This window comes from Agelaius phoeniceus, chromosome Z, assembly GCF_051311805.1.
Source record: "Agelaius phoeniceus isolate bAgePho1 chromosome Z, bAgePho1.hap1, whole genome shotgun sequence".
Classification (NCBI taxonomy): domain Eukaryota; kingdom Metazoa; phylum Chordata; class Aves; order Passeriformes; family Icteridae; genus Agelaius; species Agelaius phoeniceus.
The window spans coordinates 90,773,667-90,792,679 of NC_135303.1; the positions used below are offsets into that span (position 1 = coordinate 90,773,667).

At 44.2% G+C, this 19,013-nt stretch overlaps 1 protein-coding gene across 3 annotated transcripts in view; it reads left to right on the plus strand.

Annotated features, from left to right (window-relative positions):
- SETBP1 (SET binding protein 1) overlaps window positions 1-19,013 on the plus strand; it is a 270,174-nt gene that overhangs the window by 33,766 nt on the left and 217,395 nt on the right. For 2 of the 3 annotated variants that reach the window (XM_077171101.1, XM_077171102.1), the window contains exon 3: window positions 18,019-18,102. The exons of the other annotated variant lie outside the window; for it this stretch is intronic. In XM_077171101.1, coding sequence (XP_077027216.1) covers window positions 18,019-18,102 — 84 coding nt within the window. The remainder of the gene's footprint in view (window positions 1-18,018; window positions 18,103-19,013) is intronic. 3 annotated transcript variants of the gene reach the window in all.

A 19,013-nucleotide genomic window follows, 5' to 3' on the forward strand; every position in this document is an offset into this window, starting at 1 on the left:
GAGCCACAGTGGATGCTCGGCTGAGCGGGAGGCCAGGTGGGCAGAGATTTTGGGGTCCTCCACCATCAAGGCTGAGCAGGCATTTCTGAGGCTGACAGGCAGCGCTCTGGGCATTATTTTCATCACATGCGCTTTTGACAGCGGAACTGTTAGCTACTAATCTCAGCAACACGTGTGGCGGGGAGGAGAGCGGGTGAGGCAGCAGAGCAAAGGCTCCACGGGCAATTAGGTACCTGCCTCAGGATGCTGCCAGCCACATGAAGAAGAGCTGAGATGATGGAGGTTTTCCTTCCCCTTTTTTTTTTTCCTTAAAAATCGTTAATTTTCCTCACCGTCCCCCGGATGTGGAAGCGCAAATCTCAACTGCTGGCAGTTGAATTCTTTGAGGACTATGGTCAGAAATTTCCATCCTCTCTGCTCACCCTCCCTTAACTGCAATGAAATCTGGCATGACTTATCACTCACAACACCCCTTTCATCCTCCCCTCTCTGCCAGCCCATCCTGCAGTCAGCCCCTGGCTGTAAAGGTTTGAAGGTAAAGGCCGATGGATTAGCCTAGGGAAGGGCCAAAGGTTAAATGAGCAGGGCTAGCAGCATGCAAAGGGCTACGATTGAAATATTTGCTGAATGCTGACAGGCAGCAGAATAGAGGCAGACAAGTGGCAAATTCCTGTTTTCTCCTCTAATTGAGAAAATATTTTGGGTGGTATTCAGGCAGGCTGCAGATCAAGACAGGGAAAGTCAGCCAGCCAGGGAGGGAAGGATGGGAGGACTTTAATAAAAACACTATTTCCACTAAACGTTTCCAAAAGCTTTGTGTTTATTCTTGTGGAAATCCCTGGAGTCTGAGGCTTACCTTTTGCTTGGTCATTTTTGCCATGTAACTGCAGAGCCAAAATGCTGCCCCTCTGAACTTGACATGTCTCACGAGCAAAATTTGACCAATTCTTGATGTTTTTGCAGCTACAGAAGTCTTTCTTTCATTGAATTGTAGAAAGGTTTGAGTTGGAACAAACCTTCAAGATCATCTTGTTCTGAGCCCCTGCCATGGTCAGGGACATTTTCCACCTGACCAGGTTGCTCTAAGCCCCATCAAACCTTTCTTTGGAAGTCTAGTTTATAGCATGGAGGCGCTACCGTGAAAAATCCAGATGTTGTGAGGATCCATCTCTCATCTGCTGGACAGGAGATTAATGAGATTTGATGATATATTGATAAAACGTGACAACTACTCAACCCTTGATTTTATTTACTTGTAACATGGTTAATACTCAGCTGTGTTTCGAGCCTGTGTAATGCATGGTGGCCTTGTACCTGGACAGGACTGTTACAGTTATCGTGGAAGTGAAGAGAGAGAAATTGGGTTTTTCTGATGCATCACAGGTTGACTGCACTGATTTCTGCCTTGGGCCACCCCTCTGGCATTCCTTGCTTGCTCTTGGATGTGAGTGGAAGCTCTGGTGGCACTTGTGAGGAGGAAATTCCAGGTTGATGTCACCAAAAGCAGTTCACTGGCCTTTCACACCCTGACATCTTCCTTCAAGGGGTCATTTAATCCTGCAAATGCCCTCTGCCTTAAGCCTTCTGCTTTCCCCTTTCCCAAATGCTCCTTCGAAAGCTGATAATGTACTGAGAAGGTTTCAATTAATGCAATTTCCTTCTTTCTTAGAAATATGGTCTTACTTAAGTAGTCAGGGAATAGGGGAAGAAAGATGTAAAAAGAAACAGTTCCTCAAGCCAAAAAGCAGCATGAGGGTCAGCAAAGTTTACGTTCCCTTCTAAATGCTCTTGTCATAAAGCTGGGAGGCTGACTTATAAAATGTTTTCTGAAGCATGCCATAACTGCAGCAGAGGAAAGTTTTGGCAGGAGTGTACCCAGTTTGTGGCCAGCAAGTTGTGTTGCATTTGGGCTCTTGGAATCTCATGTGCTCCTTTAAAGATGCCCAAGAGGCAGTCAAGAGATTCCTAATAGTCAATATGGGCTTGGTTAAGGCTTCAGCATTTATCAACAGCTCCAAAACTTTATTGTTGAGCAAAAGGAAGGAAAGCTTGCCTGGCTTTGTGGATCAGCTTCCAGTGAGGCGTGCTGAGGGCTGCCAGGGTTCCATTCTGCTGGCCTTGCACCACAGTTGCTCCTGGAAAGCGGTTCACAGGGTTGGGGCAATATTCCTGATGCTGGAGCAAGGCAAGGGATGATTCTTTTCCTGCCTGTGGCTATGAAGCAGCTGGTGTGCTGGTTGCTCAGCACTGCAGATTTTTGCCTTGATTCAGGAAGCCTGTGATGGGAATCAAGCAGCACAGTCAACACAGTGGGGAAACTGAGGCACTAACACAGAGTGTGTCCAGAGAAGGGAACAGAGCTGGGAAAGGAGCTGGAGCCCCAGGAGAGGCTGAGGGAGCTGGGCAGGGGCTGAGCCTGGAGCAAAGGAGGCTCAGGGGGGCCCTTGTGGCTCTGCACAGCTCCTGACAGGAGGGGACAGCCGGTGGGGTCGGGCTGTGCTCCCAGGGAACAGGGACAGGAGCAGAGGGAACGGCCTCAGGCTGGGCCAGGGGAAGTTTAGATTGAATATTAAAAATTTTCTTCACCAAAGGGCTGTATCACCACCCCATGAGGGATTTAAAAGCCACATTGATGCGGCACTTGGGGACATGGGTCAGTGGTGGCCTTGGCAGTGCTGGGGGAATGGTTGGACTCCATGATCTTGGAGTATTCTCCAGCCTAAAAGATTCCATGCTTCTGTGCCTCTCTCTCTGCATAATGCTCTGTGTCAGCATGAGCTTAAAGTGAAGCCCCTGACTCATTCAGTCATCAAACCATCCTCCTGCCTTTAAATCACGGGTCTGTCTTGACCTTCCCTTACCCCCCTCAGTCTGTGCCTGGCTTGCACAAGGGAGAACAAAGTGACACTTGTTTGCCTCGTCCAAAGAGCTCACTCAAGCAGGTGATTGTCTTGCCTCCTTTTGCAGTCCCAAAACAAAGTGTTGAAGTGTTGTTCTGGGATGTAAAACATCCCATATATTCCCCTGGGACTGGATTTTTGCTTTCTAACAGCGAGTGGCACTGAAAGGAAAAGGGGTCAAAATTGCAGGATAAGGGAAATAATTCCCAGGTGCTGAAATTAGGAGAAAGATGTGAGCACTCATCCTCTGCACTCCTTACAGTGCAGGGAGCAAGGGAGATTTAACAGCTTTAGCTTCAGTCTCTAAAGAGCTGATCCTTCATTTGTAACCCTGACAGGAAAAAAAACCCAAAAAAACAAAAAAACAAAAAACAAAAACAAGGAAGAGGATGAGAAGTCAATCAAAATCAGTTAAAAACTTGTCATTGTTTATTTCTTTTGGGGACGTTAAGAGGCCAGCACATCTGTGACCAGCACAAAACTATGTCTTCCAACAAAACAGTGTCTTGCAGCAAGGACCATGGTTCTCAACCACGAGCCCCCTGTTCACCTCCAAAAGGGAAATTTATCCCTTCTGTTTTGAGGAAGGGAGGTTTGGTTTTATTTAATCATGAATATTTTCAGCACATGTGTCACTTCATTTTCACATGAAGGTTTGGGGTTCTTATTCCAAACAGTTTTGGACCTCAAAACCCAGGTGTATCCAGCATGCAAGCCAAGGAATTGGAAACATGGGTTCTGTGCTTAAAATGAAAGTTAAACTTCCTCTGTTTTGATCTCCCTCCCTTCAAATAAAGGATATGACAGCACACGCCATCCTCTGTGAGAAAAGAGTTAAATCTACAAAGCACTTTGAACCCCAGAGTGATATCATTCATTTTATTTGGTCTGTTCTGGTTTCTAGTCAAAATGAGAGAAGCACAAAAAGATTTTGAGTCACTGCTGCTTTTGTTTTTTTGTTTAAATCTGAAACCCTGAAAATGAAAGGGCAGCAAGACAGGAAATATAAACTGAAACTAAAAAGGAGACTTGAAGAAGCCCAAGAGAAATGGAAAATCTAAACTTTGCCGGGGTGTCTTCAGCTGTGACGACCTGAAGGTTGAGCTCACCCCAGAGTGGGAAATTGTACTTTTTCATGCAACAAAAGAGAAGAGTTTCTCTCAGGGGACTGATGATTCTGGTCACTTCACAAGTTCTGATTTCTAAAATAATTCCCATAATACCAACCTCTTACTACAGAGGGATGTTTGGTTGTTGTTGTTGTTTTGGTGGGTTTTTTTCGTTGTTTGGTTTGGATTAGTTTGGATTGGTTTGGTTGTTTTGTTTTGTTTTGTTTTGTTTTGTTTTGTTTGTTTGTTTGTTTGTTTTTTTGGTGGGGTTTTTCTTTTTTTAATTTTTTGGGTTTTTTTTTTGTAGGGAGAACCAGACCACTTTGGTTATCAGTTTTCAGCTCACAGCTGTAACCCAAGATGTCACAGGTTATTCGTACATGGCAATGCTTTTCCAAAAAGTTTACATTTCACAATTTTCAGGCTAGTGCTTTATCTTTCCCCTTTATTTCTACAGGGTTGTCTATTCAGTTGCTCAGGAGTTTATATCAAGGAGAACCAGCTTCTGACCAGAAGTTTAGAAATTTGCCTTCACAAAATAAACATATTTCTTGATTTTTTTTTTTTCCTCACTGTGTGTGGCTTCTAGTTCTCAGCAACTCATTTCTCTGAAAGAAATTAAAGGAGCCTCCTACAAGCCCCATGACACAGAGTTTCAGCGGAGCAGGGACCAAAACCAACTGTGTCTGAGTAAATGTCTTATTTGGGTGTTTGTAATCTGACTCAGCAGCCCAGACCTTGATTTTTATCTTCTCAGAGGATTGGGTGGGAGGAATGGGTAATAACAGTTCAAAGCAATGCAGTTCCTAACATCTGGGGCTAAAGGGAGGGATGGTATTTTGCAGTAAGGGCTATCAATATCTTGATGTCATTGTTCAGTTGTTTGCCCTGTTGTTGTAACATTTTACAACCAGAAAAAAAGCTCAGATCATCCATGCTTCCTAAAAGACACTTTCCTTGTTTGGAATATTTTCAGAACTACAAATATACTTCATCCTTCCCCCACTGATTTTGCTTGTAACACCTCAAGGAAATACAACACCCAAGCTTGGGTGTAAGTGAACATCAAATGTTGGAAAGATGGTGAATTAACATGGGTGGAAGCTGATAAATTTGATAAGTTTGGTTGGAAAGGTCTTGCTCAGACTTCGAATGAAAACAAAGCAGACCTTGCCCTCCCTAAAACTGTAGTTTTTCTGTCAAAGAATAAAAATGCACAGAAATTTGAGTGTTTTTTTGGACTTCAGGCATTCTCAGAAAACCCTACATTGCCTTTAGGGAATTTGAATGAAAACAAACATGCTTTTTTTGGCCACATTTGGCTAGATAAGAGAGGTCATTTGGGTAGTTATTTATTTATTTATTTATCCACTGACACCATTGTTAAAACAAGTCCAAACTGAAGATTTCTAAGCATTCAAGTTCCTCCTGCTGCTTTGATTTAGGCCTTTGAAGCTCCAGGCAGCCAGGGAGGAGGCTGAAGCCATGTCTGCCAGCACTCTGCTTCTCTGCCTGGGCTGTCCCCAGCCTCTGCTGGGAATTAAGGAGGTTTTGGTTGTGTTTTGTCTCCTCTGAGGCAGAGTAGGCTGCCTGCACAGCAGCTGGCTATCTCTCCATGCTTGCCACTGATTTGCATGTGACCATGCTGTTTCCTGTAGTTTTAGATCCAGCTCTAGCAGCAGCAGAAAGGCGTAGGTTTAGGTCCAGCCTTACACGGTGGCTTTGTGGCCCACTGTGACTCAGAGCCTTGGGGTTTTTTTTGAACTTCCAAGACAGATGCTGAGACAGCTGATACGGGAAGTTGGGGGTGGCAGATGGCCTTAAAACACTCCTAAAGGTAAGAATCTGATAAGACCCACTAATTAAGATAAGCCTGGCAGCCTTACGCTAACACCCATAGGCTTTGTGGCAGGGAGATGTGGGACTGTCAGGATAAAGGGACTCAGATGACTCAGATCTTCATAGAATCATAGAATATCCTGAAATGGGAGGGATCCACAAGGATCATTGAGTCCAGCTCTTCGCCCTGCACAGAACACCCCCAAAAATCACACCATGTGCCATTGTCCAAATACTTCCTGAACTCTGCCAGGCTGGTGCTGTGACCACTGCCCTGTGGAGCCTGTTCCAGTGCCCAACCACCCTCTGGGGAAAGAACCTTTTCCTGATATCCAACCTAACCCTCCCCTGACACAGCTTCATTCAGTTCTCTGGGCTCCTGTCATGGGTCACCAGAGAGGCTTCAGACTCCTCTCATATCTCTGGCCCTTCATACAGATTATGTGGTTGGGCTTACCAGGCCAGTGAGTGGCATCTTGTCCCAGAAGTAGTCCCTGAGTGTGTTGCCCCTTTTGCCCACAGGTTTAGGCATGATATGGCACTGTGGGAGCTCCTCTTTAGAGGTGACAATTGTCCTTGTGAGGCCAAGGTCGGCAAACACAGTCCCTTAAATTTCACCACTTGTGAAATTTGTGCTCTTGTAGGTGCTGGAGGTGAATTATCCAGGTCTAGATGGATTCCATATGCCTGTAATAATCCAATATTTGGATGGGAGGACCTTGAAGGTGTTCAGTTCCCTTGTATAAATAAAGGAGTCACAGCTGAACATCTCAGGCATGGTAGTTTAGAGATGATCCTACTGTTTGTTTGAAAAACTACTCTTAGGTACTCCTATAACGAAAAGATTTCTTGTCATTAAACATGGGAGAAGGGAAGGAATCAGAGAAAGTGAAAGTGATTTTAAAATACAAAAACCTCTCGGAGGGAAGGCAAGTCAAGGACCCCAAAATTTCTCGGTGTCACACCAATAGTCATGAGAGGACAACATCCTCCCTTATCACAACATACAGATGCAGAGTATTTTGAAACCTTGCTGCAGAGTGTAAATATGAAATGATGTGCTTCTGGGATGGCTTCATGCTCAGAAGCTCCAGTTAGAGAGGTGAAAGTTGGTACTTGCTGCTCCTTGACCTGCCACAAGTGGCATCCTGTGAATGAGCACATTAGAGGATCTTCTGGGGCTTTCCCAGTGGGCTACAAAATGCCCAGGGTCCTCATTCCCTTCACAGGATGAATTAGTTGGTTTTGTGGAAAACTGGGACCTCAAAGGGGATGCAGTGTTCAGGAGTCAACTTGGATGCCATTAGTTCAGTGTTGATTGCTCCCAGCTCCCACATCTCAAAATGAAAGTACAAGAAAAAATAACCCTCCCCTTCCCAGTTTTCCATGCTGCACCGCCTTCCCATTGATTTTATTGCAGTTCATTGTTATCCCTAATGAGAGAATTCTAATTTAATGGAGTGTTGGACAGATTGTAGTCCGCACAATTCCTCTTTCTTTCCATCCTATTTCTGTAGAATAATGTAATACGATCTTTAGCAAGTCCCTTTTTGTTTAAAGGAATATCCAAATGGGGGAATCAGATTGATTGTCATCTTGGTGTGCTTTTCTCTTCTCTGGAACACCTTCCTGCAGGAGTAACATCAAATGTAAAGACTGAGGAACTTGACCTGGCAGGTGCCAGCTCTTGGGAATACAAATGCTCAGCTGTAGGAAATATCTCTGTTGCAGCAGCGCTGTGGAAGTAATTAAGCAGACGATAATGGATGGGCTGCAGTGCGATAGGAGGGAATGACTCCACAGAGGTCCTTGATGGTGAGATCATAAACTACAACAGTGGAGCAAGGATGGCTGGTGATGTCAGCCAAAACCTGGGGTGAAATTTGTCCCCTCACACAGGACTTTTCCCTGTCCCTGCTTTTATAGGTTCCCAAATATGGAGACCCCTATGCAGGGTGACTGCAGCAAGCGTTGAAGATGGAAAGGCTGCCGTGTTTCAGTTTTACATGAACTACGGGTTTCTGTTTCACCTGTTACAAAGTATTTTGCATTCACAAAGCAGTTCCTCCTTTCTGATGACTGCAAGTGGGCTGTTTGGGTGGGGAAAGAGTCGTGCTCTAGTAGCAGGCACATGGTGTGAATCCTGGGGTCAATCTTGTGGTTGTTCTGTGAAGGTCCAGGAGTTGGACTTGATGATCCTTGTAGTTGGTCCCTTCCAACTGAGAACATTCTATGATTTTCTGATTCTTTATTAGGGATCACAATACCAGCAGCTGGAAAACTCAATGCAACCTTTCCTTTGGAGCAACCCTTGCCACACTGTGCATGTTGCTTCCCTACACATACAGATGGAGGTGTACATAAACGGGGATCCTAAGACAGACAATGTTCATGTAGATCAGTGCTTGCAAGCAGAGGAATGATCATGAGTGAAAGCATTCAATTTCTTCAGTTTTGTTCTGTTGTTGGGTCAGGCTGCAATGGGAAAACACAACCTTGAATCAGAAGGTACTGCCTTCAGGAGGATCATCTCCTCTGCTCTGTGTTTGGGAAGGACTCAGATGTAGGCATGCAGCTAATCCAAGTGCTCCTTCCCTAGCAGTCTGTGCAGCACCTTTTCCTCTGGGCAGCATCTGTGCCCAAACACAAGCCCTGGAAAGATGAGGTCTGCTCTTCCTCCCCAGCCGCCTCTCCCTGCAGGGGATTTCCCTGCATGATCTCATGCAGCTCTGGTGGTAATTATCATCATCTCATGGCTCAGTGGGGTTTGCCTCCAGAGGAGCCAGCCGTATGGCTTTTGGCACCCATCTGCACAGGTATGCAACAGCTCACTGCAAGTTAAAAAAAAAAAAAAAAAGAGAGAAAAACAAAAAATCAGTAAAAGGTGTTGAAAAAGTAGTTTTCTTACTCCCCTTTTCAATCTGCTGTTTAAACAGCTTTGTAGTTGTCTGGTTTAGAAAACTATTTCTCAGGGTAATCTATTTTTTTTTTTTAACCTTGAAGATTTCATTTCAGCTTGAAAAACAAACATAACTTCTGTTTTGCCCACAGACTTGCTCCCACCCTGCCACAATGTTTTGTGATGGCGAGCCATGCAGTTCCTTGAGCCAGCCTCTTTTCTTTTTCCCTTTTCAAAAAGAAAAAACCAAAAATCTCTGCTGTCTGCACTTTCCAGGGATGATTTTTTTTAAAGATGCAGTGTGGAAATAATGGTGTATTTTAGGAAAACTTTATTTTTTTCTTTTCTCATGTCTTTGCCACTTTCTTTCTTTCTTTTACTCTGGTTTTGCAGGCTCAGGAGCTTGGGAATTTAAGGTGTATCAAAATCCAATGCAACTTTCCCCCCGTCATAGTCATACCTCCCTTTGCTCTAGCCTGTGCTACTCTAGAAAAAAGTAAAGTGACTTGGAGAGTTAGAGGAAATCTTAGCCCAGCATCACAGTCATCATGTCCTGAAGAATCTGCCAGCCCAGTTCAGGAGATGAGGATCTCCCTTTTCCTCCTCTGGCTGGAAGTCTCTCAGTGGGAATCTCCTTGCTGGAGTGTGGTGCCTCCTTGCCAGGGGAGCAGCACATGGGTTGATCTCTGTGAACAGGTTAAATAAACAGGACTATGTTTGGGTTAATTGTCACTGATTCTACTGCTCTCCGTTACTGATCTATCTGGGAGCCTGGCCAAGGAGCAGATGTGAGAGACAGCATCGTCACCTCCCTCATCGTCTTCATTGTGTCTGGATTTATCTTTTTTCTTTTCCTTATCCCCCCCAATCCCTTTTTCTTGTCTTTTATTTTATTTTCTTCTTTTTTTCTTCTTTTTTTTCTTCACTATTTTTGTTTTTCTCTTTGGCTGAGCAAATAGGCCAGATGGCAGTGAGGGGAACAGACAACAAGTGAGCCATGGCATATGGGCAGCCTGTTTAATTTCAACTCCTGTTGGGAAGTGGCTTGCAGGGAGATAAGTTACAAAAGCAGAAGAGGAGGAGGAGTGTGTGTTGCAGGGGAGGGGCAGGAGGAAGGGAAGACCCTTTTTGAGATGAAGCAGCCCAGCTGAGAGGAGTCCGGGGCACAGGGGACTGAAACCTTGGCTGCATTCCTGACACAAAGCAGTAAATTAGCTGTTTCCGAGTCAGTTGGTGCAGGAAGTCTTGTTGGCTGCACATGGGAAGGAGAGTTGGGGATGTCTGCCTCAAACAAGGAGGAGGAGGAGGAGGAGGAGGAGGACATGTCTCCGATTTCCACCTCACTCCCCCTGTCCCAGGCAAACTCCAGCCAGGTTTAGGACCTGGGATGTGGAGGGTTTTTTTGCCCAGCTGCAGAAGAGGAGTTGTGCTGCCCAGATGATGTTTTTTCCTTTTCAAATAGGATTGTGTATGTTTTGCTTCTATGGGCATCAAAGTGAGATCACCCACTAAATAGTCCTTTGAAGCAAAAGGCATAACTTCTTAAGTTTTGAAACAAAACAAGATAAAAGGTTGACACAAAACAAAATTAAAGGCAGCTTAGTAACAATGTAGTTGACAGTGATTTCCCTTTTCCCTTCTCTTTTGTTTTGGCCTTCTTTTTTCTCTGTCTCAATTTACTTTTTGGACTCAATGTGCAAGCTATCAGTTTCTGGCTATCTATTCACATCGTTCATGCATTTTGGATTTTGTTGACTAAGACCAAAGGAAGTCTTGCCTTAAATGTGTTCTGAATGATTTAGGAAGAAAATTAGAGGGAATTACACTAAATTATAGATATATGAGGCTTCCTGTCTTTGTTTTGATGTACTCAGACTTTGGTAGAGAGTGAGGAGAGCTAGGTGTACTTTTATTACTTTTTGTAAATGTTTTGCTTTTGAATCTCAGCTTCACAGAAATGTAGTTTAAAATGGCTACACAATTCAGGAACTTGAGAAGTCTTACTCCTGCTGATGCTTAGTAGGTTTGGTGTTCCTTGGTACATATTCTTAACACCTTAATTCTAGAGGTTTTCTTAAAAAAACACACCCATTTTGGCCAACAACATCATAATTTTGTTCTATTTGCTCCTCTTTGATGAGAACAAGCATGGAATCCCAATACAATCATCACACACATGGACCATTTGGAGCTCTGTTATCTGTGCATGTTATCAGCATCCTGACTGGTGGGTGGGACTCCATCTCAATGTGCCCCTGTCTGAGATTCACCTGTGAGCTCCATGCTTGTGCTTGCCAGGGTGGGAAAACTCTACACACCAATTAGCTCTGGAAATCCTGATTCTGTTGGCAGGATGCAGATGATCCTGGGCAGCAGTTGTGCTCTAAACCTGCACAAAGGACTTTTTATATGGCTTTAATTCTGCAGAGAAGTTTTTATTCACTAGAGATTCTGCACAGAAATGATTATGCATCACTGGCTTGGTGGAGCAGAATTTTAACTTACAGCTCAGGCACTCCTCCACTGATTAGTTTTAACATGAAATAGAAACACAAGCCTGTGATTTATTGGTGAAATATTTAAGATAGATTGTTAAATTATTTAAATAGCAGAGTTTAAAGCAGGCAAGATAAAACAAAACAAAACAAGAAAGGCAGTTCATCCAAATAAAAGCTCAGTTTCCCTGAATTTGAAAACTGCACATTTAGACTCACTAGTTAGCTGAAAAAAATGTTTCCACTTTTATTACCCTCACAAAAAAAAAATCTAATTTTGAATCTTTTTCTATTTGATCCCTGCAGACTCTCTTTCATCTGCAGTGCCAGTAATTGTTGCAGCCTCCATCATTTCCTACCATTCATCTAGCACATATTTGGGCACTCACCCACACTGCATGCAGTTTTTCTCTTTCTACAAATGCTACTGGAGAGGTTTTTTGACTCACTGTTGGTAAACCAAGTGAGGACTGCTCCAGTCTTCTTGCCTGGGTTTGGACATCACCCCATCTTGTCTTGCCCTTAGAGGTGACGTTCCATCCTACCTGGAAAAAGCTTGTTTGCATCTGCTGCATTTGTCTTCGCCCAGTTGCCCTCTGGCATCTGTATGACATTGCCACAAAGTAAAATTTGGCATATCTTCTCAAAGGAGGAGACAGAGGTCATACTTGTGGTCTTCAAAGACTCCAGAGTGGTCACAATAACAGTGTAGACTTGTGACAGTGTGAATAAAGTGTGAGTAAGCATAAAGATATTTTGTGGACCCTTGACATTCATTTAATTGAATCATAGACCAGTTTGAGTTGGAAGGGACCTTAAAGATCATCTGGTTTCAACCTCCTGCCACAGGCAGGGACACTTTACACTGGCATTGCTCACAGCCCCATCCAGCCTGGGCTTGAACACTTCCAGGCATGCAGCCTGTACAATTTTTCTGATTTTTTTCCCCTAATTTTAAGATAAAATATATGAGACTTGCTGCATCCTATGGAGCACTTAATGTTTTCAGTTTCTGTTTGTATAAGATTCTCCAAATTTTGAGAAAGCTTTCTCACTTCCTGAGCCATGTCTGTTCTGAATATCAGATCAGTGTGACACATGAAAAGCTAAGGTGATTAGACTTTGACATCTCTTCAGTAAAAACTCATGGGAAGTGTGCATCAAGACCCATAGATAGCTTTGAAAATTTCAGTCCTTTCTCTTCATCTACTCACATTTCAGCACAAAAAAATAAATATTTTTCAAGTCTGACCTCCTCTAGCAAGCCCTTATTCTTGGGCTGTGCATCTGAGGAGAAAACTTTCAAGGTCTGTTTCTTTCAAATGTGGCAGCTGAAAAAAAGATAATTAGGACACGCAAATCCAAACAGTACTTTTGCAAATGATATTTTTTTTTTCCCTGTGTATGTCTATATTATAGTTTTCCACCTGCCTTCAAAGGGAAGCTGATAAAAAGGATTTGCTTGGCCTTTTTGTTGCTGAAGGGGGAAGGGTGCCATTTTTGTGTAGTGCTGTGAGACAGATTCTGCAAGTGAAACTCCCCCAGCAGGGGCAATCCTGCCCGGAGGGGACAACTCCAGGGACTCAAGCAGATTTTCTTTTTTTTTTTCCTTTGCTCTCCTTTGTGGATTTGTTGTGCTGTGGGACCAGGTCTTTTATGGCATGTTAGGAGTGGGGTTTATGGAGCAATCAACTCCATCAGCAGTAGTGGCAATCACATAATGCTTTGGTCTTTTGTAATAGATTTTGTGTGTATGAGCTGAAAGTATGGCCAGGAGGGAAGGGGATGGGAAATGCTGTCTTTTTTTTTTTCTTTCCTTTTTTTTTTTTTTTTTTAAGTTGGAAAGAGTCTGTCTGAGTTCCTTTATGCTTTTCAGGCTCAGGGATGAGAGCGAGCGTGCGTACGTGTGCGCGTCTGTGCCCATACAGTCGCTCAAGTGGGAAAAAACCCCGTTTGCAGTTCACACAGGAGGAATTTCTGATGGAGACAACAGTGCTAAGCAGAAAGGCACATCCTGATCTCTAGCAAGTGAGGGGCACGCTGGCGGACACACGCACACAACACATACTCTCCAGGCGCTCTGCATAATATGTGCAAAGCGCTGCCCTTTAATGAACGTAACCTATGGTGGCTGGGATGCAGCCGGCCAGACCTCACCATTAATAAACTGGGAACATTCTTCTCCTTTTTAGTCCCTTTCAATGCCAGCCCTGCGTTTTGATCTCCCTTGAATGCTGCTCCCCCTCATTTGGGGCTCCAATTCTGAGAAGATTTGGCGCATTGTTTGAGGTCGCAGGATGTCGGATTGATTTCGGAGCTTTTGTATTGACTCCGGGCTCCTGAATGAAGCTGTCATGTGTGTCTGTGGTTGGCTAGCAGGCTGTCCGGCTGCAAGCTGTGCCTTCCTTTGTTGTTTAGGCCTCATTGAGCTGAGGGAAGAGGCTCATTTCAGGGTGATTTACCACCACCCAAACACCAGCTGTCTGTTGTACTGCTGCTTGCCTCCACCTTGGATTCAGTTCTTGTTTCCCTTCCTTTCCCCCCTTCTCTCCCACTCTACCACTGTAGGCACTTGGGTACTGGTTCTTCAAAATGTGTGGATCACCCTGACAGAACAGCAAAAAAAACATAACAAACACTGAATGTGTTGTTCTTCCTAATGGTGTTTATGCAGCCAGGGGGATTTTTAGAGTTTGCTGTTGCAGTGCTATACATAGGCTCAAAGAATGCCATCCCACGTTGGAAGGGACTCGCAAGGATCATCGAGTCCAAGTCCTGGCCCTGCACAGGACAGCCTGAAGGATCACACTGTGTGCCTAAGAACCTTGTCCAAATGCTTTTTGGACTCTGGCAGACTTGAGGCCTTCTCTGGGGTGGTTCCAGTGCCCAACCACCCTCTGAGTGGTTGTGCCAGCTCCCTAGGGAAAAAGCTGCTTCCAGTATTTTCAATTGCCGTTGCTCAAAAGAGAGAAAGGCTAATGAAAACCAAGCAGGTTAGAGCCCAGCTGGACCTGTCAGCTTCTGCAAGGTGCATGGCACAGTGCTAAGCCAAGCCCACCTCTGGAGCTGAGCTTTCCAGCCACAGACTTGGAAGACAGGATCCTACTGTCAATGCCAGCCAGCAACTCCAGAGCACAGAGCCTGGCAGCTCCCTGGGGGCCGGCTGGTGCCATGTGCCTCGTGTCTGACTCCTTTAAGCGGGGCTGGCAGCTCCACACGGGATGGCTCTGGGCAACGCCACCGTGATTTGTGTGTGCCCTGCGCCTCCCCTGGAGCTGCTGGCGTGAAACGAGTTGTGACCGACCCTCATTTGACTTCTGGGTGATGCAGTTCAGTTTTTCTCGACCACAGGCTGTTAAAACTGGCAACTGCTCAGCTCCTGTCACCCGTGCAGCTGAGATAATTAAGCCTGTTACTATTATTACAGGGTTTTTGTTTTTTTTTCATTTTTCTGCAAACTTTGGCCAACTGCTGGAGCCCATGGTGCAAGGAGGTGGGTGAGGCCAGCCAGATTCCCTGTAAGAGGTGGATAACAGGACATATGTCAAGGAGCCTTCTTGCTCTTTTGCCTTGGGAAGGGTGATGTCTGGCAGTGGATGTGAGTCAGCAGAAGGCAAAGCGATCTTCCCTGTTGGAAAACCTTGTGCCTACCTGCTTCTAAACAATAGCACCTCATGTTCCTAAAAAGCCAGGAAACATAGAAATTATTCTCATTGAATTAAGACCAAACATCTATACCCAGTCAGATGAGGCTCCTCTCTTTTTGGTATTTCACCTGTGAGCATCAAGCACTGCTGGATGAAGAAAGGAGGGGAATATTGGGAGGCAACAACCACAGTAGCATAGCCCCAGCGAGGTGTTTTAATTTCTTAATGAACTCCTTGGGCACTAGAAACTGTAAAATAACATACAGATAAACAAACAAAAACTCCCTAACCCTTAGCACCCTGTAGGGCTCTGTTTCAGATCGCTGAATAAAAGCTGAAGTTGCACATGCATGTTTAATGTAACACAAGGCGTGTGCTGTGGAAAAGCATGCTTTCCTCTAATCTGGTTCCAGACAGAAGCATCCAAACAGAAGCCCCTTTCCCTATCCCCACTGAACTGCTTGGTGTATGTGAGGAAACCCCTGAATGACAAGGCCTCCATCTGCTCTGGAACAGAGTTGCGACTGGCTGCAAATGTTGTCCATATGCTTTTTTTTTTTTTTCCCTTTTGCCTTTCAACTTAGCTGCCTAATGTTAGACACCTATCTGCAAATTAATCATCTGCTCATAAGGAGCTTTCCTAAAATAAGGTGGAGGTAGTAGCTCATTCATCCAAAGCACATTAAGAGAGGTGCATCTGCAGCTGGAAAAGGAGGTGGGATTATTTATCCAGCGCATTGCTTTCATTTTCTTAGGGAATTGAAGAGCCCCTTCATTCTTGTAGTGTCAGAGGAAAAGGAAAAAACTCTCAAGTTCTGGGTTCATATTTCCCTTGTACTCTTGATTTTCCAGGTGGTTATGGGCAACATCTTGTAATTTCTCTCTGTTAAACAAAACTGGTGATACTTCTGTTTGGGCAGAAGAACATGGCCATGGTTTGCCATGAGCTGAGGTGGCATTAGACCCATAGACGGATCTAAAAATGGGAGGTTTTTTTCCCTTGGCTTTTAGTTAAAGAAGGATTGGATTATCTTATTTGACATAACAACTTTGCAGAGGACAGTGGGACAAGCTGAGCGCCAATGAGACATATGTGGACATAGTTTCCTTACCACAAGTGTATGTTTATGCTATAGCCACCCCAAGGCATCCAGTGGCCTTTTGGGAAATGTGTGGGTCTTTCCTAGTTCTTTTTATAGTTCCAACTTGTCTCATATGCTGTGGAGTGACTAGAAGATACTCTGTGGTTAGACAAAGGGGTCTCTCCCTGTGCCTCAGTTTCCTGTCTCTAACACAGCATTTTAATACACTTGCTTTAACTTACAGTTTAAGCACTTCTTTCTGAGAAAAAAAACCAAAAAACTTTAATAGATTGCAGACCAGTTGTTGAAGGATTGTAGTAATGGGGGCAAGAGTGAAACACCTTTGACAGAAGGGAGTCACAGGCAGAGGAGGCCAGTTGGAAGTAGTCCCCTGAAAACCTCAGAGTCTGCCAGTTTGTAATCAACAGCCCAAACATAAGGCATTTTGGGTAGTTATCAGATTAAGTATCAGTACAACCTTTTCAGCGTCGTAGTTTTTTCCCAGCTTCTGTTTTGGAAAGAGAGAAAAAGATATTTTCTGCACATTATCTGACCTTGGTGAGATTTGTGAGATGCTGAGCTCACCAAGCAAGAGACCTCTCCACACCTGGCAGGTTGCAGACTCTCCCAAGGTGACCAAAAGTTTATCTGCCTGTTTTTAATTCCTGCTACCAAGGGTCATCTCTCTGCTGTGCCCTGACATTGAGCAATGGCTGCAATTCCTTTTAATTGTGCCCTTTCCCTTCCTCATCATTTAGGGCAGAGCACTTCCACTTGGCTAAACTCACTGACTGTGTTGTGATCTTCTTTTCTATATAAATTAATCCAGTTGAAATCTCATGACTGTTCATGGCTGCACACAAGCAGATTCTCTCTCCATTCCCCAGCAGTTGCCAAGATTGTTTATTTTTCAGCTGTGGACAGCAAAAGTCTGGAAGTAGGCAATGTCTTTGTGTGCATGCCTGTGGAAAAACAAGTAATTGTGATACATTTGTAGGGACTTCACTGTCTCTTTTTGACTCCATGCAGTTTAAATTCAAGCAGCATTTTGACCAAGTTTGGAATCCCAACTCCTTTTTGCCATGGTGATTTATCAAGATGATATCAAGCCACAAAAATACTTTGGTGAAGAACCAAAGTGACAAATAATCCCCAGAAAAGAACCCTGTTAACATGAGGAACCTTGCTGCTTGGATCATATTCAGTCAGTCTGATGGGTTTTCAACAAAAATAAAGGTGTCTGAGGTCAGCTTCTCTCTCAGACTGTTGGTTACAGGTGAAAGGACAGTGAGTGGACTCTGTGTCTTTGCAAATCTCTGTTGGTTTGAGCATCAATCCCTGCAAGTATCCAAGACCAGATTGGACAGAGCTTGGAGCAACTTGGTTGAGGGGAATATGTCCCTGCCCATGGGAAGAGGTGGAACAGGGTGATCTCTAAGGTCCCTTCCAATCCAAACATTCTGTGAGTCTATGTCACAGACATTGCAGAGTCTGCACCAGCAGCGTTAGGTGACCGTGTGCTCTTGGATTCCTGGCATGGGTTTACCAGGGATGATGTGGACCCCTTTTTCTACTGGGAGCAAGTCTCTCCTGAAGACTTTATTTCACCAAATCTGGGCACATTAGAAGCAAGTAGGCATTAATTTGGTAAAGGTGAACAGAAGAAGTAGTGTATGAGCTTTTTCTCAAGTCACTGCTGTTTGGTATTTGGGTGAGTATGCTAGACATGTCCCTGTTCATGCAAGTGTATGAAAACCATGGGTTAAAATAACATGTTTCTTTTCAGCTTTGCTTTCCCAGTGTTGCTTTCCACACACCTTGCCTTCCTTCTGCCTCTGTGTGACTTCCCTAATGTTGGGATATTATCCTTTGGGGAAGTCTTCTTGGCAGATTGGCAGCTCCCCCTCTGTGAAAGTCAACTTCCCACCAGTACAGGAACAGTCCACAGGCTGCCCTTCCTTCCCCTGCTCCTGATCACAAATACAAGCCCTCTTGGTCCTCAGTGGTTCAGATTGTGCTGATGTTTTTCCTTCCTTATCTCTTATAGGGAAAAGTCATTGGAGATTCAAAACTGCTTATGAGTTGTGGTTGCAGAAAAGGGAAAAATTCTCAAGTGAAAGACTCAGATCAGGTCAGTCAATATGTACCTTAACTGGTGAAATCTGAGAATGTCTTAACATCTGGTGGATTTGATCTGCGTTGTTGCATATCAGAATTCCTGGACACAAACAGAGTCCTTGGCATGATTGACAATGGTACAACATTAATGTTTTTGTGTTTGTTACTTGTAGAAAAACCCTCAAGCAAGGTTGAGGATTCATTGCACTAGGAGATGTTAATTCCCTAGCCTGGCTTATTCCCATCTGGTTTATTTATTCATGAATTCTGTTTCTTTATAAGAATCCACTCCAGGCAATGCCTCTCTTAAAGAATATTGCTTTTCCTTGCTGGCTAAATGCATGCAACCTTTGGTCTCCTACTGTAGCTGCCTGGATGGGTGGTAGTTCATTGCATGCTTTTGTTCTGAAGTGACACCATCACAAGGACATTCTTTATTGGGGTTCCTCATGACATTTGTTCACAAACCGATGGCCAGGTTTCAATATTCATTACTTGGAATGAATGGCCCCTTATTCTAAAATTGGTCAAATTGACATTGATGGGATCACTGGTAGGGTTCAGTAATTGCCAGTGAGATGGACTGTGCTTGGAATAACAGCCAGCTGGTGGTCTCTTCCTTCCCCCTACCACTTGGCACTTATTCAGACTAGCCAAGTTCATCCCTGACAATCTTTTTTTAGTCCTGATGGCCTCCTGTCTTCATAGCTAAAGATGAGTTTGAATCTGGAGATAATTTTTTCCAAAGATGAAACAAAATTTGGTTTGAGTATAAACATTTTATAAAATCAGGTCACCCAATGTTTAATGTGGCAGAGTGAAGCAGCTGGTCTCAATTACCAAATGACTTTGCTCCCTAATGTATCTTGAGGACAGCCTGTGACTGGGTTTAGACCTGGGGCAGATTCAAACTGTGTCCATGAA